We start from the raw sequence: 24,208 nt of genomic DNA on the forward strand, positions 1-24,208 counted from the left end.
TGTGTGAATCGAACTCAGGACCTATTAGTCACAAAGTCTAATCTCACCATCAAGATGCCACCAGTCTCATACATGTTTTATTCATTTCAATTAACTTAAAAAAATTAAAATTTTTGCAATAGTTTCACACGCTTGATAATAATAGTTGAGTGAACTTTTGAGAAAACAAAAATGTTGAGTGACACATTAGTATATATATAGCGCACTTAGAAAAACATTACTATTATGTGAAATTTTACTTTTACAATTAGTTTTCATCATGTTTTTACATCCTTGCTTTCCGGCAGATTCGAAACGTCAATATTGCATGGGTCGATTTCAACGACTTTTACATTAGTATTAACCTCGCAATAAAAATAAGGTAAAACTAATTATATAAATTTATATAGTTTAATATCTATTTATTTATTATAAAAATAAAATAGTTTAAAAATATGTATTTATTAAATTAGAAAAATTTTTCCTAATAAAGAAAATCATAAGCAAAACTGTAAAAGAAAACTAAAAAAACTTTTGTGACTTATTCGTATATGCTTCTATGATTTCTACATTAACTAGAACAACCCCATTTAAACGAAACTTATATCTAAACGTAAACAAAAATAAACACATCGCAACGGTAAAGTTTTATAAAAACAATATATTTTAAGGTTACAAGTGAAAAAAATGTTATGAGTAGGAAACTTATTACAATGTGGTTGGTCCAAATATATTTTAAGGTTACAAGTGAAAAAAAGGGCATGCCAATTTACCACTAGACCCTTGCAGCCCGTCAGGTTCGAAACCAGGATTAAAGCACTGATTCGTCCCTTCATCCAGATGTCCTTGAAAATGGCTCAAATGAGAATCGAACCTGCATCTCCACTAGAAAGGGCATACCAATTTACCACTAGACCAAGATCACAGGAGTGTAGTGACATCACTTTCTCATATTATCTATTTCATCAGTTCATTGTTTTTTAGTTCAGTAGTAGTATATTTCATTCCAGTGTATGGTAATTTTTCTTCAACAAGCATTTCTTTCTTTGCAGTCAACATCTTTCCAGCTGAACGATTTCCTAGTGCTTTCAATAAAACTCTACTGACAAATAGTTCTTGCTGCCTATAGAGCCCTGCTGCTAAACTTGAGTTCCACGAAACAAGACCATGACTGAAGCCTCCGTAAACAAACATCAGTCTAAGGTTGACCGAGTCAGGTTTCATCAAATCCAGAAATGGAAGTCGGCTACAACCAGCTAGAGTGGGCTCTCAAGGCCTTTCCGTGGAAGCGTATCAACTATGCTGGCCGTGCTTGGTAGGTGGTCAACGTGGGAGGCTCAAGGCTTTGCCAGCTGTGGTAGTGTAGTTTTTATATGAATAATGTAAACTTGTATAGTCTTTTTGATCTGAGTAAATCCTATACTTACCAAAGGTTGAATAGAATATGTAACTATGGTTTCAATATTGTTATGATCCTTGAGAACCGATTAAAAGAGATATCAACACCAAACAAATAACATTAACAAAGACTAATGGAAAAACATGCAATCCCGAGTTGATATTTTCCTAGAACAATGTTGTGACATTCAAATGATCTTTATACCGTAACGGATATTTTTATAATATTTAATAGCAGTGTAAATAATCAAACACCTTATTGTTTCATACAGCAAGTTATTAACATCTGTGCATGACATATTGCCCAAATATAGGAGGTTGCATAATATATAGACGCTAAAACTTTTCCAACATAAAACGATAACTAAAACTTAAAACCAGTTGAATGATCACCATAATGAGGGTTTTATAGTTTAGCGGAGTGTAGCTTCTGCTTCAGAATGGGTTGTACATATTGACGGATGCCATCAGGTATATCTGAATCATTAAGAGGATCTTTCATTGCAGCCTCATAGAGTTTTGGATACACATTTCCATCGTAACACCCGAGAACTGAACTCAGGTAGTGATCCGTGTGGTTAAACGAATCAACCAACGCTATTGCATTTGGACGGACCTAACGGATATTGAAGTTTTCAGTTTTGAGTCAAGTGTTCAGTGTTGCCACAATTAACCATACTCAAATTATTTGATATGTTTATTAATTACTAACCTTAGAGTACAATGTTCTAAGTTGATCGTTAGCGAGTGAGGCCTGTTTAGGTGTAAGATAGCCTGTGGCCAAGAAATCACCTTGATGCTTGTGAAGAAGAAACAATGCATAGACATAGCACAACACCTCTAAAGCTTGTTTCACTCCCTTTCCGGGGATGTCTTGTTGCAATCTCCGTATAAATCTGCAGAACTTTTCACATTAATCAAATGTTGTCGAATACAATCAATATAGAAGCCGAGCTTACGTGGACACCACAATTACTTGGCAGTGAGCAAGTGATGCCTCGACGAGATCAGCTGACAGTTCTGCAAAACCTGTAGCAAGTTCACATGAATTTGAGTTTATTGTATAAATAAAGATATCATTTAGTTATGTTTCTCATTGTATAGTTAATAATACGTTATGCGGGTTCATTATTCTAGAGTCATAAAGATTGAAGATGAAAGTACCTTCTTCTGGACTTTTATACTCGGCTAACCGTTGACAACAGCTAGCAGCCATTCTAGCAGCCCTTGCCTCAAATGCTTCCACTATTGCACCAGGGTTTAGCCAGTCCTCAGCTGCATGCCATTAAAGATGACAACTTTATTGTAGTAATGATCATTGGTCATATCCAATAACTGTAAGTCTAAAGTAGAGTTAACTTTCATTTTGCTCCCTGTGGTTTGGTCATTTTAACGTTTTTGCTCTAATAGTTTAAAAATAGCCATTTTCCTCCCTGATCTTTCGAGTTTGTCGCCAGTTTGCTCCCTGGCTCTAACTCAGTTAAAACGTTCAATTAAAAGTAGGGGTATTTCGGTAGTTTACTCTTTGGCTCTAACTCAATTAAAACGTTTAGTTAAAAATCACGGTAGTCGTGGTCGGCAGGTGGTAGTTGCTGGTGGTGGTGGATGGTTGTGGATGGTGGTGGCCGGTAGAAAGAGTGGTTGGAAAGACGGGGTATCAGAAAAGAATTACATACATACATGTAAATAAACAAGTTATAGGTTTATTTAGGTGAAAAGACTCACATGCCCTTGCTTTTATCTATAAAATTACCAAAATACCCTTCTAGTTGAGGGATTTTTTGGATGGAGTTAGAGGTGGGGAGCAAAATGACGATAAGTTAGAAAAATCAGGGAGGAAAATGGCTATTTTTTAACTATTGGGGCAAAACCGTTACAATGACCAAATCACAGGGAGCAAAATGAAAGTTAACTCTATAAAGTATGTATCTAGTTAAATACAAGTCAAAACAAACAAGTTTAAGAGGCCATTGTAGAAGATAATCTACCAGTTTGAACAACACAATTCTTCTGCGTCAGAGGCGCCACTCGACCCAGATAAGCTGCTGTCCCAACTGGCTGTTTGTTTCCCAGGTCAGAGACTGTCTTCACCAGAAACCGTGCAACCTAAGGAATTTTGAAGAGGCAAAACAACAGAAAAAGTCACTTAATGGCAAGCAAATCAGATGATTTATATCTAAATACCACCTGAAGCAGCATGACAACATTTTCGCCTTCGTATGTACAGGCGGGAACATAAAATGCAAATAGTTCAGGTAGCCCACTACTGATGAGGTAACCATGACCACCACATAGTTTTCTACATTCTTCAATTCCTTCCTAAAAAGAGCGAGCATGTTAAACACTATACTTTTGTGTATGTATATAGAGCACGCGAAACACTCACAGCTGTTGCAGCCGTTGTCAAGGATTTCAACCCTGCAGTACATGCATGCGCCTCAGGCAAAGTAGAGAAATCATTAACTTGTAATCTCTGCTTCAAATCTGTGTACAACGACTTCAACCAATTGCTAGCAAATCTGAAGGCAAAAGCAGAAGCTAACAAGGGGAAAAGTCTGTTTTGCTGAGTTTTATAATCAATCACCTGAAAGAAAAACAAAAATAAAATCTTTAATCATTTAAAAGGCTGAGATTCTATACAACAACCAACATAAGAACTAAATCTTTTTTAAACTAAACCTGGGTCTCAGGTCCACCATTACGCGAACCAAACTGTCTACGAACAGCACTATATCTTGTAGCAATACATACTGCACGAGATAATGCTTTGGAGGCATCAGCCACTATTGTTTGCCTAACAGACACCATAGTCGCGTAACCAACTTGTCGAGGAACATTAGATTTCACGTACTTTCCTTCCTTTGTAACCTGTGACACCCTGTGTATGTAATTTAATTTAATGCATAATTAATTTGGAATGACAAATAAATCACTGGATAATAACAAGACAAACTTATTTATATATATATATATATTATAGGGTGGGGTTCTAGAGTGAACACTAGTGTATTTGCGAACTGAGTGAACAAATCCTGACCATTGATCTACACACGTGTATGGCCAGGATCTCATCATCAAATCGTAAATACACTAGTATTTTCAACATCAAATCCTGGCCATTGATCTACACACGTGTATGGCCAGGATTAGTTCACTCAGTTCGCAAGCTACACTAGTGTTCACTTTTGAACCTTATCCTATATATATATATATATATATATATATATATATATATGACCACACCTCATCAACATTTGGTCTCTTGGTATACGCACATGATCAAATTTTGCAACACCATTGTCCATAGTGTTATATGTCCCATGCCCAAACTTCATCCCGATATCACCAACAGTAATGCCAGGAAGAGGTGAGTGATCCTCCAAGCTCCTTATTTGGACAATAAAGCCTTAAAGGAAATAATAAGCGAAAATCACGAATTTGGACAATAAAGCCTTCAAGGAAATAATAAGAGAAAATCACAAAATTAGCCATGTCAACCATTAAACATACCAAAATGGCCATGTGTAAGTTTTGCAAGTCCATGCTCTTGTGTTGCCAGGCGGCACAGGAGAATCATGCTCTTCCAGTGCCTGGCGCATAAGATCTTTTGTCAACGCAAGAGATCTCTTGTCAACAGATAAGGACACCACTTGTCATTGTACCATTCGTTTGTATTAGTTTTTCGTATTTATATCAATCAAACTTTTTATTTTGAGTAATTTTATAAGTCAACAAGGCTAATTTCGTGATTTTTAATGGTAATACTAGCATATGGCTTTTATTTTTCCGGCCACAAAAATGGTATTCTGGACTAACCATTAACTCCATGGAAGTGACCGTCAATTATGAGGCGAGCATAAACAATAGCGTGAGTTGCTACTTTAGCCAATCCACCAGGCCACCACTATAGACATCAAGAAGCATATATAATGGGTGAAGGAAAGTAAATATATGAAATAAAGATCAAGTAACATAATGATACTGACTTTGCTTGAAGTTAAAGTAGGACTGTGAATCACAAATTCTTCCGTTTGGCGATCAAATGTTGCTGTTGTTTCGAGACCTTGAACATTGGAACCGTGACCAAGTTCTGTTTGCGCATAAGTGCCAATGATTTGCATTGTTTTGGCCAAAGGCAACCATTTCTTTTTTTGTTCCTCAGTGCATTGTCCTTCTAACGCAGGGACGAACATTTCCTAAGTAATCAAACATTAACAATAAAGGTCAGCGGCGCTGGTATAGCCTTTTATGGCGAAAAATAGGACAAGGAAATGACAAGAAGTTACCCAGTGAAGATCGGTGTAGTTAGGTTCATCGATATAATGTCGCAACCATTTTGCTTCTTCTTCTGAGATTCAGCAAAAAGTGCAAATGTTAAATGCAAAAAGCCAATAGATTTATTTGGAATTTACTAATCTTGCAGGCTTAATGTAAACCTTACCAGTTAGATGAAGATCATTGAAGAGCTTCCATGCATGTGCTGCTTTTCTAAGAGTATTTTTGAACAATTCTTTCCTACCAAGCATAGGCTTGCTAAACTTCTCAAAAACCTACAAACAGCATGGATAACATATATACAGAAACAAAAAAGGAATTAGACTATAAAAACTAAGAGAGCTGAACAAAATATTAGTTAAATGTACATCACATTCCTCACATTGGAAGTTTAGGGGGGGTAAAGAGGTTTGAATGTACATCACTGCCCTCAAGTTGGATTTTTTTTTTTTTTTTTTTTTTTTGTTAAATAGTAACTAACAGTGGTTGGTTCCGGTACAAACCATATTTATCTTACAAACCGTAAGAACAGATCCTAGCACTTACAAAAGTTAAATTAGCACAAACTAAAACAATACATACATAAAAGTAACACTTTTGAATTATATTAGCACATGAAAATTAATTAAAATAATTGATTTTAGCACATATGTGAGAAATGATATCAACACTTTTCTTTATCAGCAAATTAAAAACAAAAGGAAGATCCAAATAAAGAATTAATTGTTTGTTAGCATAATTATAAAGAATTCAAGATAATTGATATTATTTAGGTTATCATTTTACCATTTCTCTATAATTGATTAGATGCTACATGTCACTTTTTAAATGGTTCTTACTGTTTGTATACGAAATGTGGTTTGTATTTGATCCTACTCCGTAACTTAACATTCATATATTTTTTTTTGAACGGCAAATTTGGATCACTGATGGACCACAGGAGTATTGTCGTGCCACCAGCGAAACCACCTGATCATATCCATCTCCACTAGGCATAATGCATATACACCAATTCAGGAGGAAACCTAATAAATATGGGAAAAACCCCCTTGTGGGAATCAAACCCAGAACCTATTGATCCCAAAGTCTTATCCCACCCCCCAATATGCCACTAGGCTCATATATGTTTTATTTATTTCAGTTAAATTAAAAAAATTAAAATTTTTGTAAAAGTTTCACACGCTTGATAATAATAGTTGAGTGAACTTTTGAGAAAACAAAAATGTTGAGTGACACATTAGTAGATAGGGCACTTGAAAAACATTACTATTATGTGAAATTTTACTTTTACAATTAGTTTTCATCATCTTTTTACATCCTCGCTTTCCAGCAGGTTCGAAACGTCAATGCTGCACGGGTCGGTTTCAACGACTTTTACATTAGTATTAACCTCGCAATAAAGTAAGATAAAAACTAATTATATAAATTTATATAGTTTAATATCTATTTATTTATTACAAAAATAAAATAGTTAAAAAAATATCTATTTACTAAATGAGAAAAAAAACTCCTAATAAAGAAAATCATAATCAAAAATGAAAAAAGAAACTAAAATAACGTTTGTGACTTATTCGTCTATGCTTCGGTGATTTCTACAATATGAAGAACAACCCCATTTAAACGAAACTTATATCGAAATGTAAATAAAAATATACACATCACAATGGTATGTTCAGAGTTCTATAAAAACATTATATTTTAAGGTTACAAGTGAAAAAAAAAGGTTATGAATATGACACTTGTTACAATGTGGTTGGTCCAGATAGATGAAATAACATATGAGAATGTATAAGGTTTAAATGATAAATCTATTTAAATGTAAGAGGGCATATTGTAACTTCATGAGGCCATGCGTAATGGGCGTTACAGAGGTGTGAAGGAGTTTGATAACGCCCCCAACACCGCCCCTCCCTAGGCGTTATAGGGACATGAAAAGGGAGTGACGTTTCTAGTGTAACGCCATATGAGGAGAAAAAAATTGAAAATTAATTATTGAAAGGATATTAAGAGGCATTAACTATTACACATTTTTAAATGGGCGTTATTATGTTAATGTGACGGAAAATGCCCTTATAAGGCATTAACAATTACAGATTACAGATGGTCTTATATAGTAGCGTAACTTAAAGTACTTACCATAAATGGCTGGTAAATTGATGCTTAACCCACTCTTAAACTACTAACTATAACCAGTCTGTGTACTACTAATGTCTCTTTGAATAATTACTTCACTTCTAACACAAATTGCTTCATAACAAGAAACATTTTATGTTTTTTATTTGAAATCTTTTTTTTGTTGCTCTTCTATGTTTTTGCTTAGTCTTAAGGTTTGCCTAGTTTCGAAGAAAATCCAAACTTCTGTGTCGAAAACTCAAAACAATAAATTTGCAAACTAACTATTTTTTTTTTGTCTTTTGCTTTTGCTTTGTTTTATTTTTTTTTTACTTGGGTTTTACAACGTTGCTAGTCCTGTTCTATAATAATAGAATCTCTGCTGTTAAAAAAAAATCAAAAGGTACAGAAATTATGGAATCCACTTTACACATGTAGCGTTCAAAAATTTAATTATTGATGCATCAATAACAAACAAATTGTCCCCATTATAAGTCCCACCAAATCGATGCACTAAATTATGAAAATAATATTAATATACGCAAAAAAAATGCTGTATAATAAATCAAAACAACTAAGATATACAAACATATAAGATAAACAACAAACAAAAACAAAAAAAGACTATTAAATATACAAACTAATATTATCTAATGAACAAACTAATAAACAACATCACAATATCAGTGCACAAAGCTAACACATCCAGTGTTGTATTCTTTGAATTAATTAGGTTTGATGAACAATAATACAAATAAAAATGCTGCACAGTTATATAAAACCGATATATAACATTCCAAAAACTATTACATTACACAATTAAACCTGAACAAACTAACTAACGACTATCCACTCCAGTGACTATTCGAGTAACAACTGAGTAAACCACAGGGAGCAAAGAATGTAATTTCCAAACTAGCTCAAAAATTTAGGGGTATCCCAATTAATTAGTTTTTAGACCAGTGGTATCCTTTGTATAACAGAGACGAAGTTAAGGGATATTTTTACACTACGAAAACGAAGTTAAGGAGTATTTTTACACTACGGAGACGGGGTTAAGGGGTAGCCCGTGCTATCCCTACTAACAATCTAAGTCCGCCCCTGACTATAGGTGTTATTTTACAAAACCACATGGACTATTCGCGCATTTTACTCTTTAAAACACTTATAGTACACATAAAATGTGAATTGTACAAACTAAAAACTTGATATTATACAAGGTTCCACTTATTGGAAATCATAGTCACATACGTGTCCTCTTTTTATTGTCATGATTGCATACATAAATACATATATGGATTTTAGAATCAACATTACCTTAAGAACTACATAAAATACTTGTACTTAACAAATTAGTGATTTAATGAGCGGATAGGTGGTCATGTAGTTGGGTTGTATTTTTGACTTGAAGCAAAACATATTTCCATATTATAATTAGCAACAAGTTGTTGCATAATGGTGTTTTATCATTTGCATTGGGATATTTTCAAAAAAAAAAAAAAATAAATAAATAAATAAATAAAAATACATTTTGACACTACTAGAAAATAGGGGATTTAATTTCCGACAAAACCAATTTGGTCGGAAAATTCCGACCATTTTCCGACAAAATAACAACTAAAAAAATAATCTGGTTTTACCGACTATTTTCCTACAATTTACCGACCAAAAAAAAATGGTCGGAAATTTGAAGGAAACTTCCGACTAAGTTCCGACCAAAAAAAAAAAAGAATAAAAGAAAGAAAAAAATTGGTCGGAAAATGGTCGGAAATTTCCGACGACGTACCGACGAAACATAACATTTGATCGGAAAGTTGTCGGAAATTTCCGACCAATTTCCGACTAAATCAATTATTCTTTTCATATTTAATTATACCGAGGTGTATATCTATATATATAAACGTATTTCTTGTCTCTATTATATGTATGTGTGTATTAGTATGTAGTTGTAATGGTGCATACACATACATACATACATACATACATACATATACATATATACACACTAATACAATAGTAAAAGCCTAGTTTAAGTAATGGGTCCCGATAGCGTACACGCACGTAAGACTGGGTATAATTATATGTTTAAGTTGGTAAAGTAAGAGCTTTTCATGTATAACTAAGATCTACAAAATACGTAATGAAAAAACCATTTTAGAATGTTAAAAAACCGAAAAAACGGATATGGGTGTCGGAAAATGGTCGGAAATTTCTGACGACTTACCGACGAAACATAACATTTGGTCGGAAAGTTGTCGGAAATTTCCGACCAATTTCCGACTAAAACAATTATTCTTTTCATATTTAATTATACCGAGGTGTATATCTATATGTATAAACGTATTTCTTGTCTCTATATGTATATGTATGTGTGTATTAGTATGTAGTTGTAATGGTGCATACACATACATACATACATACATATACATATATACACACTAATATAATAGTAAAAGCCTAGTTTAAGTAATGGGTCCAGATAGCGTACACGCACGTAAGACTGGGTATAATTATACGTATAAGTTGGTAAAGTAAGAGCTTTTCATGTATAACTAAGGTCTACAAATTACGTAATGAAAAAACCATGTTAGAATGTTAAAAAACCAAAAAATTTTACTTTTTTTATTTTAACCATTTTGATTTTTTAACTATTAACCTAAAGTTTTTCATCTTTTACAATTTAACCCTAACACTTTTTTATTTTCAACTTTGGCCCTCCATACTTTTCATCGTTTGCGAGTTTTTACGTTTCGTTCTAAATTTTGCGATGTGGTTCAATGTTTTTTGGTCGTTTGACAGATTCATCGCAACGCGTTGGTCCTAGATTGACTTATTATTTATTTTTCACGTTTTACGTTTCGCTTTAATTTCATCACATGCCGTAATGGGCGTGCATGGTTCAACGATATTACGTCTGCTTTTCGTTTAGTGTTATTTTGTCCTTTTTATTTATTTTAGTTTTACGAGTTTTTCCAATGTTGGTGGTCGTTGGCAATGATTTGACATTGGTGCTACTTGACACGGTTTTACGAACGTTTTTAATCTATTAAGTTTTTTACTAATAATCTTTTTGAGTTTACCTCTATATATCCTTTAATTAAAAAACTAAATTTTATGTGCATGTTTTTATGCAGATGTCGGTCTAAATTCTATTTGCTCTACGTTTCGACGAAATTTTTTTCTATAAACGAGCCAGTTCAGATATAAAATGTTTTCGTTAAAAAACCATTTTTAAGTGCATGTTTTATGTACGTTTTGGTACAAATTCGAGTTGGTCTACGTAAAACGTAAACTTTTTTTGGAAAACGAGTCAGGTCAAATATAATACGTTTTCGTCTTTTTATGTATGTTTTGTATATTATGTTTCGAACCAAGTGGAGTCAAATCGTGCTTTTCTCCCTTTTTTTAAAAGCTTCCATTAATCGCTTTTGATTAAACGTGTCGTTTTTCCTTTATACCCATTGATGTTTTCTATGTATGAGTTAGGTCACATATAATACGTTATGATTATACGATATAAACTCGATTTACCTTACATTTTGATCCAATCGCAATGCTTATATAGGTCACATTGAGTCCAGTCAGATACTTCGAAACATGCGTTTTCATATGGTTAATGCATCACATAACATTTGTACTAATCTATTCAATATTTTCGATGTACCCGCGCCGCAAGGCGCGCAGGTCTTATTCCTAGTTAGAGATTTATATTGTTATTAAAGTTCTCAACATATTTTTAACGACAAATTTGGATTATTGACGGATTACTAGAGTAAAAAAAGGGTAATTGCACGGTACTCCTGACCGCGGGAGGGATCCCCCTCCCCAAGCTAGCGACCCGGCAACGCTGCCTGGCGGTGACTACCCAACCGTTTCGAGGGGAGCGAAGAGCCTGCAAGCAGGATTCGAACCCGGGCACTTTAGGCCTCGAACCGGTTTAACTTGGGTGCCGGTGGCCATTGGGCTGACACCCAATGGTTGACGGATTACTAGAGTATCATCGTGCTATAATGCGTATACATCAATTTAGAAGGAAAGCCAATAAATCTGTGAAAAACCCTTTGTAAGAATTGAGACCAGGACCTCATGGTCTCTAAAACTTATCACACCCTAAGATGCCACTAGGCTATAATGCCATTGGCAATTCTAAACATCTTATTAGTTTTTAAATAAAACTAGTATTAAGAACCCCCGCGTTACGGCGGGGGCGAACACCAATGCCACACTACTATCAGCGATCACCAACAATGAAGTTGCAGCGTGTTAATACGAAGAAATTAAACCGAAACGTAAAACATATAAAAAATAACGAAGTCGATCTAGGACCCGAGCGTTACGATTAACCTGTCAAACGGAAAAAAAATAGACGACGTAAAATCGTTTAACCACACACGCACGTTGCGCCGTGTTAACTCGCAAAATTATTTATAGTATTTAAATGTAATACAAAATTAATACAAATTTGTCTTTAGTGGATACAACCCACTAAGCATTATGTTATAAATCATAATGCACAGATATGTTGCAAATTGATTACCCCCATGTTGTGGTGGGGGCGTAAGTAGTGCTAATTAGCTCCAATGTTATATCACCATGAGCGACCATCAAGACCAGAAAGGTTCGTGTAAAAAGAAATAAAAAAACGAAATATAAAATCGAACGAAAAGTAGACGATGAAAAATGTTGAACGACACACTCTAAATGTAAAACATAGAAAACAATAACTAAGTTGTTCTAGAACCGTGCGCTGCGACGGGGTGTTAAACAGGAAAACTAAGCATAAAAACATTGAATCATACACGCACGTTGTAGCATGTTAACTCGCAAAATTTGACCAAAACGTAATACAAAAAATCTGTATGGGGTTAAAAGTGATTGGTTAAAATGTAAAACATATAAATGTATGAGGTTAAGAGTAAAAAAAAATAAAGATAAAAAAGAAAGGAAAAAAAAAACAAAAATGAGTACAACCCATCAAACATATGAGTATAACCCCTTATTACTACAAATGTTAATTTGTATGTGCTTAAAAGTTATTTATAGTTGAAACTAAGACAAATTAAAGATAAAAAAAATCAAATATAAGTACAACCCACCAAACATATGATACAATCCTTTATGCTAACAAATGTTACAAATTGATATTATGTAAATGTATGTGTTTGTGTTGAGTTATAGTACAAAAATATTTAAAATAATGGTAATAAGCCACCATATGGTGAGGGAAGTATAATTTTGTCCAAGAGAAAAAAAAAAGAATATGTGCATGTCACATGCTATTCTCCCCCCTCCCCCTCTCCTCCAAAAAAAAATATTATTTTAAGCGTTTTGTTCATTAGAAAAATTATACCATAAAATTGAGCCTATTTGTATCTTTAATATGAGTACCGTATTGTAATACTTTTCAAAAAAAAAAAAAAATCGAAAACCCAGTTGCGTATTACACAGTCAATATAACATAAAACACAATCAGTATCAAACTAAAAACACAATTGAAAATATACAAAAACACAATCGATGACAACAGATAAAACAGATCGATAAAACACGATGGAGATAATGAAAACACAATGAGTGTTAAATTAAAAACACAATGGAAAGTAGACTAAAAACACAATTGATGACAACAGATAAAAGCGATGGACATCAAACTAAAACACAATGAATGACATACTAAAAACACAATGAACAACCGACTAAAACACGATGAACAACAAATTAAAACACAATGGATGACAGACTAAAGACAATGACCAGAACCTATAACACAATGTATAGAAAATCCACCCAGTTGAAAAACACAATAATTAGAATTAATAACACAATGTATAGAAAACCCAAATACTATCTTTGTTGTGTCATGTATTGTATTATAGGTTTTGATAAAAACGCAATGGACAGATTCCAAATTAACACTATGTTATAAGTTTTGATAATAACAAAATATATAGAAACCCTAGTAAAACGTAATGACCAAAACACAGTTGAAAAACACAATGACCAGAACTTTTAACAAAATGAAAAGAAAACCTAGTAAATTTTTTTTTATTTTTTTATGTAGCAATATCATATCATAAGATTAAAAACACTCGTTATTATGGTAAATTTCCTTTTTCTAAATGTCGTATGAAAAATTTATGGAAATTTAAAATTGCTAGGAGAATTGACATGTGTCTTGCATGTGGAGAGAGAGTCAATAATGTAGGATACCTTTTATGCCCTTTCACTATTTTTTCCGTAAGTCTAATCTCAACCATCCAAACCTAAAAATAATGGACTAGAATTCTTCATACCCTTCTTATTTATTTTGCCCTTTGTATTTGATCCTATGTATATATGTGTGTAAAGTTGTATTCCTTTTAGTATTTACATATTCCAGAATTAGCAACAGCTCATGTGCATACAGGAGATTGCTGAACCAAAGCATGCACAAACAGGTTTTGAGCAACTAAATTGCAATTTAACATAAGTTGAATTGAATTGAGAATCATACCGGATCATTAGCGACGAGCTTGGCCATACGATCACAAACTTCAAAAGCTTCAGGAGAACCAGCCCAAGCAACTTTCATGGCTTCTACATCGAACTGCGCCTTATTCCTCTCATCTCCCAAGTAATCCACTCCTTCCATTGCTCCTTCAAATCTGAAAGAAAAACATTAGAAAACAAGATTGAATTGTGCAACTGAAGTTTTCATCTATTTTGTCACTAAATTATGTTGATGGTTACCAAAACAACAAGAACAATCAATTGTGTCAAATCAATTGTTACTGGGGATTAAACATCGGTCCAAACTCCCTAGCTTGGCGTGGGATAGTTGGCTTGATTTTAATGTTTCGAGTCTTTTGCAAGATGTTTTTTCTTTCTTTCTCGGGTGTAATGCTTTCCAGCGACTTGCTGGCTCTTAGTGGTTTGCCGTTAAAAAAAAATTGTTACAGGGATCAAGTGATCAACGAACTCTTCTTACATTTAATGAAACTGTAGCCCTACCATCAAGACTTTGCAGTATTATAGAGTTACAGTTGGAAGCTGTAGCCCAACAACCAAGACTTTAATAATCTTATTCAATTAAAGGCAATAATTTTAGTGACCAGAATGGACTGTAATGACAATCCACTTTTGTTTGTTATAATCAACTTTTAATTTCAACAATAATCCAATGATATTTCTGAGTTAGATATTTGAAAAGATAATCCAAGTCATTCTTTCTCCAAATTTTAAATAAAAGTTTCTTATTATTTCTTACATGGAATCTTAATTATAAAAAGACAAACTGTTTTTGATGAATTTGAAAGTTTAAAATCATGTATTATATATTTTATGACTCCATTGATTGCATAAAACCTGGACATAAGTAAAAGACTCTAGAGATATTAAGAGACAGGATAAGTAGTTACCTTTAGTGTGACACTTTGGTCCCTTGGTTTAGGACTAGGTTTAACCAACCACTGGAATGTTGCTCCTTTCGTCCTCTTCTTTTAGTTTGGCACAAGGGTTTTTATAGCGACTTGTAGGCTTAGGTAGGCCACGTTTAGTATATACCACCAACATTGTATGACAATCTCCAAAAATAATTAATTAGTTGTTACTCATTCAAACACAGCCACATGTTTTTTTATAGTTGTATTATGTCAAAAAAAAAAAAAAAAAAAAAAAAAAAAAAACCGATACATACTTATACTATATGAATATAAACAATCATAATATGGGATGGTTCTACGTTCAAGACAGATTTTTACAGGAAATAAATAAATAAATCACTGATTTCATAAAATTTTAAAAATGGTAGATAAAAGAAAATGCTTAAAATGGAATGTTTGTCCATCTACTATAAAGAAAATGTTAAATAAAACAAAATTTGATTATCTACCGAACTTATAATGTGTAAATCATGTGCATGTACATTTACTTCACACAACCACACATTTATAAGTACACGTTTTAAATGAAAAAAGAAAACCACATGAATAAATTAAGAGTAAAATACACGGATACTCCCTGTGGTTTGGTAAAATTTCACTTTTAGTCTCTATCTTTTCAAAATTACATGTATGCTCCCTGTGGTTTACTCGATTGTTACTCGGATAGTCCTTGAAATGGATGAACGTTAATTTTCTAAGTTAAGACCATGGAGTATGGTGAGGCTTGGGTTGGGGCTTGGGTTGGGGCTTGGGTTGCGCATTGGTTGACACGTAGACTTTCAAAACTAAAGGCTTCAACCCACTTTTGAAGGGGTATGGTGGGCGTGGCTTGGCTGGCGTGGCCAAGCCACATCAGTTTATATATATATATATATATATATATATATATATATATATATATATATATATATATATATATATATATATATATATATATATATAGAATTGCGCTAAAATGAGAACCACCCCGAGTTGTAAGAACCGTGAGAAACACACCATCCGGGTCGCCGTTTACCACGATTTTTTTTTTACAACTAGATGTGTGTATTATAAACACAGCCGTAAAAAAAATTTTAAACGCCGCGCCCGAGGGGGTAGTTTTTTACACCACAAGTTTGGTGTAAAAAAAAAAAGAAAAAAGAAAAAAAAGTAAAAACACCAAACTTGTGGTGTAAAAAACTACCCCCTCGGGCGCGACGTTTAAATTTTTTTTTTTTTACGGCTGTGTATATAATACACACATCTAGTTGTAAAAAAAATCGTGGTAAACGGCGACCCGGATGGTGTGGTTCTCGCGGTTCTTACAACTCGGGGTGGTACTCATTCTAGCGGTCCCCTATATATATATATATATATATATATATATATATATATATATATATATATATATATATAGGGCTTGGTTATATAGTAAACCCCTTCTTTTTGAGAAAACTATGGAAACCCCATCTGAACCATTGATTAGGTTACATCTAAGATGATCAAGGGACATGATTATATTGTGTTAATAAAAATAAAAAGAAAATAAAAACACTGCCAACTTGTACCATCGAAGGGCATTTTGGGTATCAAAAAACATTGGGAAGACAGCAATGACTGCCATGCAGTAGCAGTCTAATCAAAGAAGTTCACCCAAATTCAAAAAAACTCTCTTCTTTTCCATTTTACTCAAAAAAACTCTCTTCCTGTTCATGATTCTCTGTCGTCTTTAATCCTTTCTCCATTCCTGTTCATCTTCTTTACAATCGATACGACGGCATTGAAAAGCTACTACCCACAAACCCTAGCATAGAATCCGATGAGGAACTCGTTCATAATATTGTCATCGTCTTTGAAGCTGAAACGTTTACGGAAGATTCAGACTTCAAACAACAGGTTAGTTTGTTGTTATCCGTCATGTCCAACTAGGTTTTGCTTCAACCGATTATTGGAAAGAGGCAACCTTAGTTTGTTTTATGTTTAAATATGTAGGACTTCGAAACACAATTTAGGGCGAAAAAGTTCTGGTAGCCCTAGCGTGGTGATTTTATCGGAGGAACCCAAGCCAGGTCCTTCCAAACAACGAGCTGACTTTGGTCCAACGCAACGGGAGCTAGGTTAGAATTTTTATGTTACTAAACACTATACATAGTTCAAAGGTGATCTGTATGTTGATAGTGTGTTGGGCCTGAAATTGGGCGTAACTAAATTGTGTCTGATGCCTTACAGTATACGATGAAGCCGATGTTCTGTCAACAAGCAATGGGAAGAGACACGAAAAAGGTAACGATTAAGTAGTAATATTTTTTATAATTTGTATAAAGTATTGTTGAAGATAATCGTCTAACTTACGAATGTTTCGGTGCTAAATGAAAGGTTGTGGTGTAAGCAGACGGGGGGATAACAAAATGCAGATGGGTAAGTTCCTTTTTTGCTGCAATAGAGGCTAGTTGCATATCCACACAAATCTCATTAACATGTTTGAAAACTGTAGGGAAGACAAGCAATGTCAGGGATATTTCAAGGAGTGGACATAAAAGAAAACGTGGTAAGTTACACAGTTGGCTTCTGTTAACATGTGTTAGTTGTGCTTGACCCTGAAAACGGACTAACAGTTAGTTTATTTTTAAGCCCTTAAGGAATTGTTTGTAATGTTGTTGTTTCCTATAAAAATGTTGGTCAGACGTGACGGGTTCATCGAAGAGCGGAAACATGTTGAAGACCAAAAAGAACAAGGGTTCTGATGAAAAAGAGAAAGGTAGAGCAGGGAAAGCTAAGGTAGAACGTAAGAAACCGGAAAAGGTTCAGAAAGCCCGCAAGCGCGCAAAAAAGGATGAATTTCCAGGAATAAGGACAAGATCTGCACCGTTGCAGTTTTATAAGTGTGTACGGGCATTGACAGAACAACAGCGTGATGCAGTCAGGGAAATGGGCTTTGGACGGATGCTAACTTTCAGCGTTGATGGTTTGCCGGCGAAGTTAGGTTATTTTGTTGTGGACAATTTCAATCCCGATAAAATGACCATATGTACGCCTGCCGGTGATATCAAGGTGAACAGGAAAGTGATCAACAAGTTATTAGGGATTCCGACTGGTGGGCAAAAGTTTAGTTCTATTGGTAAGCTGCCGATTCTCAGCGAGGCCATCACGGAATGGAGGGCGAGATACCCGGGGCCAATGGTGCCGCCGACAAAGATGGTGAAAATGATTGATGATTCCGATGGCGAAGACAGTTTTGATTTCAGGATGGATTTCTTAATGTGTTTTGTGGCAGTGCTGGTGGATTGTCATAAACAAAGTTGTTTACGGGAAGAAATATTGGAGTATCTGGATGAAGAGATGGATTTTGCAACAATAGACTGGTGTGACTTTGTTGTGGAAAAGCTAAGAACTTGCAAGGATACATGGAATCGGCAGGACCCACAGAGTTTCTTTGTTGGTCCTCTAGCGATTCTGATGGTAAGCAACTTTAAGTAACTTAGCTAATTAACATGTGTTATAATAGTTGATTTATTCCCTTGTTGAACGTATCGTTGTTTCTTGTAGTTGTTGTACGTTGATAGCGTTGAGTGCACGGGTATGGAGGTTGACAGTGCGGTCTGTCCTTTAGCCTTTTGGAACTTGAAAAGATTGAGAGAGAGAGAAAGGCTTGAAATCCTTGCGGGTGGTTTTGGAACAGGACGGTTTAAAGGATTAACACGTCCCAGAAACTATAACGTCGAACAATGGGCAACTAAAGAGGTAAAGATAGATGCTATAACATGTGTTTTTTTGAAATTGGTATATGTTTCAAATTGTCCAAAAAAAAATTAATGTTAAAAACTATATTCAACAGGAGAGGTTGACGATATTACGACAGTTAATATACGTGACAAAGAAGAACAAAGTCAAAATAGAGGGTATGTTAGATTCGCTGTTGGTGGAAAGCCCTGAAGACGAAGAAGTACAAGAGTTGAAGTCAACGTTTGATAGTTTGTTTGAGAAGAAAGATAGTGAAAGGGAGGATAACGATGATGCGGTAGATTTAGCGTCACACAAGATCAATTCGGTCTTGGACGATTTGAGAAATGATGAAAAGAATCACATCAATGAAGGAGAGAACGCTGGTTAGTAAATGTTATTGTCGGGCCCTGTTATTGTCTGTGTTATTTAGTTAAATTATTTTGAAATCCATTAATAATTGTGGGAACGTTTTCGTAGGGGATGGCATCGATGATGATCTTTCGGATGGGTCACCAATAATGAGCTTGTACAGGAAGTCGCTTGTCCGCCAAAACAAAAAAATAAGTAAAAGTAGGCTGAAAGCAGTAGGATCTTCAGTGATAGACTTCGATGACCAAGAAGGTGGGCTAACGATGTATATGAAATGAACACGGAAACACATTTGGCCGGTTCTTCAACCTGTAATTATTGACAATATTTATTTATTTATTTTTTATTTTGAATGTGCAGCTGATGTTCAAATGCAATCATTCGCAAATGATGGTGTTGAAGACCCTGATGAACAGATTGTAGATGGTGGAAAGTCGGTTGAGGTGCGGAGATCAGCACGACTTGAGAACTTAAAACATGTAAGGGAAACAGAAGAAATGTTTGTCACGCCAAAAAGGAGAAAGAGAAGTATGCAGATTGGTGGACAAGGCACGGAAAGTGACAAAGAAAGAGGTAGTTTGTTACATGTTATACCCTTTTTAAGAATACCTTTACTTAACTGTATGTTATGGAATGATATGACATTCCTTAACACACGTCAAAGGAGTTAACTATCATATAGTATAACCTGCCCTTGTGGTTGCAGCAGAGTGTACCGGAGAGCTGGAAACAGTTATGTCGCCGCGGGTAAGGAGGTCTCCCCGTCTGAATCTGTTGAAGGGTGCTTCGGAAACAAAAGCCAGCTTTGTGACCCCGAGTTGCCAGAAGTCGAAAACAAAGATTATCCGTGGAGAAACGGATGGTGGTGACGAGTCAGGTAATGTATAACATGTGTTAGTCAGTTAACCTGTATTACCGGCTAATATGGTTACGTTACTTAAACGCATGTAATGTTGATGTTATGTTATAGGGTTAATCAAGACGAAGAAACAGTTGGAAGAGATAGAACTGAGGGTTAGTGAACTTGGGATAAATACAATTGAAGTCGGGGAAGGTGATAAGAGTGTTAATGATGCTGGTAATTCAAGTCGCGAGGAATGTAGTGTTGGTGGGGACGAAAAAAATAAAGGCGCAGGAGGGGTGTATGAAAATGATGCCGAAGAAGTGCATAAACCGCTGGGTTTAATGCGTGCAATAATGCGTATTAAAGCAGCAGAAGTGCACGGGGCACATGGTAGTTCTCGTAAACCCCCTAATAATGACTGATTCTAAAAGTTTGCTTTGTTACTTTGTTTTCTTTAACGTATGTCATCTTGTGTGCACAGATTACCGGGGTCCGGACTCGCAGTTTGTTACACGTGCTGAGCGTAGAGTGGAAACAGACAATAAAGTGGCTGCGAAGCCCAATGATGAACAGAACACTAATCTTAAAGCGGATGACGTCAAAAAGGATGAGATTTACGAAGCAAGGTTTGTTTGTGATCAAAGAATGGACAAAATGGTCGAGATGGAGGACAAGGATAGTAAACATGATGAACAGAGTGGGAAGGAAGGTAACCTTCGGAAACCTTAATTTTTTTTTTTTTTTTTTTTTTGTTTAGCAAGGCTTAGCTATGTGATATCTCGAAAAATGTTTATGCAATTGCAGATCCTAAAAACGAGATTGAAGTTAAGAACGCACCGTCAGATGGAAGAAAGGAAGAGAGTGGTGGCATGGTTTTTTCAGCTGCGGACGGGGCTGTTGATGATAAGGACAAACACGGTGTGCCGGATGGCGAAGACAATGGGGCTGTTGATGAGACTGACCGTGTTTTAAACAGTAAGTATTTAATGTTTTCCTGGTAGTAAGTTGTGCATGCTTTGTAACAGCATTGTGTTATGCAGGTGCAGAAGGTAAGACGGAGCATGATGGGATGCGTGCGACTATTATAAACATGCAAGGGTGCACTAGCGCGGTGGTTGATTCAATAGTTTCGGGCGACGGGAGTGAGATGGCACATGATGTCGATGCAAAAGGGAAAGCGGCTGAAGAGGTCCCTTTTGCAGAGAATGACGGTAAGGACTTTCATGCTCCAACATGTGTTAAAAATGGTTTCCCCTGTCTATCATTTACTGAGTTAACACATGTTAGGTGTTCATACAGACAATGGGCCTGAGCCCGGTTTTGATGAACGAAATTTAGATGGCCCGAATTGGAGCCTTGGGATGACACAAATTGGGGCTCAAGTGGACGTGTCACACGAAATTGGTAAGATATAGCATTAAGCGAAATTAGTATGGATGGGTTAGTATGAGTCATGTGTAATATACTTATTTGCATTAAACGTGCAGGTTGCACAAGTGGGAAGATGGAGGACATCCCCCGGACAGAAACCAAACCTGTTGGTGAGCTAAAACACCATCATTTATCGCATCGAATGTGTTGTAGTTGTTTACGCGTTACATCATATATTTATTTTTTATGTGTTAGGCGATGTGGAGGCTACCGCAGACTTGAGCATGGTTATAATGGTAGACCCAGTTAGCTCCTATGACCCGGCCATTGCAATCCACAAGGGTCAAACTGGGCTGGGATCTTGTGGTAGTGATATGTATGAGGTGGAGGACAATATTCCGCTTGCTAACCGTGTGCGCATGTTGGCTGAGTTGGGGGCACAAAAAAGGAAACTCCCCTTCCGAGAGAAGGTGGTAGCGGAGCCAAACAGATCACCTTACTATATAAGGACTGTTGACATGGGCCAACCAATTACAAAGAAGGAGACAAATCTGTGGGACTACATACACGCCGATGAAAGCCCAATGCACCTTTTAAGTGGATTTTGTCGTAGGAAGCGGGCAATGGAGGCAAACATGTAAGTAGAATTGCAAAAGTTGTTTTTTGTTTTATAGGAATATTGTAAACGATAAACAACGATTCACACACTGGATAATTGGTTTATTTTTTTATTTAAACGCAGGAGGGAACAGGGTTCTTCGTCAGTGGCTGATGTAGATAGTCCGATACATATGTCTGTGTAAGTAAGGGCGTAACCGTATGAATTATTAGAAAAACAATAAATTACATATGTTAACATGTTCAAATTTATTTTTGTGGTTTGTACACCTGACTTCAGGGAGTTGCTGTTCAGAAGCCCTACCCACGTACAAGCATCTCGGTCTATGTTCAAGAGTTTAAATGTTGGCAATGAGGTCTCGGATGGCATTATTGACTGTTGGGCGGAGGTGCTGAACTTCCAGGAGAAAAGAAAATCACGGGAGGCTTACAGTAGACAATTTTTTGGGACTAAAGTTGTGGTAAGTGCCATGTATATATAAATTACAGTGTGTCCTATTGGTGACCTTATTAATTTCTCTGTTATGCTTGAAGTTTCCATGGATGCTGACAACTGACGAAGGCGGGGTAGAGGCGCGGATGCACAAGTTTCGGCTTGGGATAAAGGGTGCGGTCAACAGAGTTGATTGCGTTCCTGATTTCCGAAATCAAGACATTGTTTTCTTCCCTATATTGGAGCACAAACACTTTTACTTGGTAGTGTTTGAGTTACGCGACCCCGGGATTTATGTCATTGATAATGACAAAGCCCGTCAAGGTCAGTTGATAGAAGACAGCGTCTACTACCTACACAAGGACACAGCGTATAAGATTGTAAGTAACAAAACTGAAAATTGATTTAAAAATAAGTGTGATAACACTGGCAAGACTGTTAGGTTTTTTTTTTTTTTTTTTTTTTTTTTTTTTTAGGATTACTAACTATGTCTTGTGTATGCGTATGCAGAAAGATATGTTTGTGCAATATCTGCGGGAGGTTGGGAATCCACGAGCCGATGACATAGAGTACTGCAACATCCAGCGTATGCCGGTTCCTTGGGCAACAACCGCAAACACAACTGATTGTGGGATCTTCTTGATGCGGCACATGGAGTGCTATATGGGGAAAAACCAAAGTTTTAACTGTGGGTTCAGCACGAGTGGGGCGAGGAAGATGGCGGAGGTGAGAAAGTTGAGAAAGAGGTATGCGGCGCACATATTATGTTCGGAGGTGAATGTGCTGCTGCCAAAAATCAAGGAAGAATGCCGAATAGAGTAACATGTGTTATGGTGGCTAACACATGTTATTGTAGAACAATTATGCCTTAATTTCGCCGGATATGTTTTTTGGAAACATGTAATGAACTTTGATGGATTTGGGGATTTTGCTTCAAACGTAATGCGGGGGTAGGTGTTTTGTTGGGTATGGCATCGTCAGGATGTCTTTTTGTGGATGAACTATATATATTAAATATGATGTTTAGTTAGTCGGTAATTATAAACTCTAGAAAATATTGATGTGTTGTTAAATGGCGTATAATAGTATTAACCAAGTTTATTGACATAGTTTATAATGTTATATTAGAAATTGTGAAATTGTTTTGTAACACTAAAGAAAAACAAAAAAACGCTCTTTCCAAGGGGAACAGGCTTTCTAAATAGGTAGTACAAATATGGGGAACACTAGAGAGTTGTTGGCAGAATAGTACAAAGCATGAGGGTTGGGGTCTATAAAAGCAACTTTATTGGGAAAAAAGGAATATTTGCTTTTTTATCAGCTTTTGGTCACATCAAAAAAGGTCAAGTCAAGAAGACTATATGAAATGTAGACAGGGAACTCCTCTATAAGTATTGGAGGGAAGAACCCACCTAATATTCTGTAATACTTCACAATCCTACTACACCAATTCAGTTATCCATATTTTGTAAGATGTCCCAAAAGAGCGTTAATGAGATGGACCCGTGTGATGGTAAGGATACGGCTAGCCAACCAAGCATGGAGAAGGTCAAACAAAAAGGGAAAGAAGCATGTGAGGGCCGGTGCATGGAGGTTAACGAAAGAAAAGGGTCTCACAAAAATGGAGAGGACTGGAAAACTGGAGTAACTTCAAGTGAGGATGCTTCAGAAAGCGGAACGAAAAAC

At 35.7% G+C, this 24,208-nt stretch overlaps 1 protein-coding gene across 2 annotated transcripts; it reads right to left on the reverse strand.

Moving 5' to 3' along the window:
* Positions 1 to 1,559: 1,559 nt before the first annotated feature.
* Positions 1,560 to 15,428, reverse strand: LOC110873148 (peroxisomal acyl-coenzyme A oxidase 1). 2 transcript variants are annotated; one of them, XM_022122074.2, is made up of 15 exons: positions 15,162 to 15,428; positions 14,258 to 14,408; positions 5,819 to 5,927; positions 5,664 to 5,725; positions 5,364 to 5,573; positions 5,194 to 5,281; positions 4,621 to 4,783; positions 4,057 to 4,255; positions 3,764 to 3,961; positions 3,565 to 3,696; positions 3,366 to 3,483; positions 2,542 to 2,652; positions 2,337 to 2,406; positions 2,090 to 2,273; positions 1,560 to 1,993 (listed from the first exon to the last, which is right to left on the reverse strand). In XM_022122074.2, exons 2-15 carry the CDS (start codon positions 14,393 to 14,395, stop codon positions 1,784 to 1,786), a joined length of 1,992 nt encoding a protein of 663 aa, XP_021977766.1. In that variant the 5' UTR covers positions 14,396 to 14,408; positions 15,162 to 15,428; the 3' UTR covers positions 1,560 to 1,783. The 2 variants fall into 2 exon arrangements, with proteins under 2 accessions (XP_021977766.1, XP_021977767.1); XM_022122075.2 differs by lacking the exon at positions 15,162 to 15,428 and adding an exon at positions 14,494 to 15,002.
* Positions 15,429 to 24,208: the final 8,780 nt, after the last annotated feature.

This window comes from Helianthus annuus, chromosome 8, assembly GCF_002127325.2.
Source record: "Helianthus annuus cultivar XRQ/B chromosome 8, HanXRQr2.0-SUNRISE, whole genome shotgun sequence".
In the NCBI taxonomy this organism is placed as follows: Eukaryota; Viridiplantae; Streptophyta; class Magnoliopsida; order Asterales; family Asteraceae; genus Helianthus; species Helianthus annuus.

Bases quoted from the DNA above. Each gene is read 5' to 3' on its own strand.
- LOC110873148 (XM_022122074.2), bottom strand. From the start codon at position 14,395: ATGGAAGGAGTGGATTACTTGGGAGATGAGAGGAATAAGGCGCAGTTC. The intron at 5,282-5,363 runs GTCAGTATCATT...TGATGTCTATAG, and splicing joins CTACTTTAACTTCAAGCAAA to TGGTGGCCTGGTGGATTGGC. The intron at 4,256-4,620 runs GTGTGGTCATAT...TTACATACACAG, and splicing joins AGAGACCAAATGTTGATGAG to GGTGTCACAGGTTACAAAGG.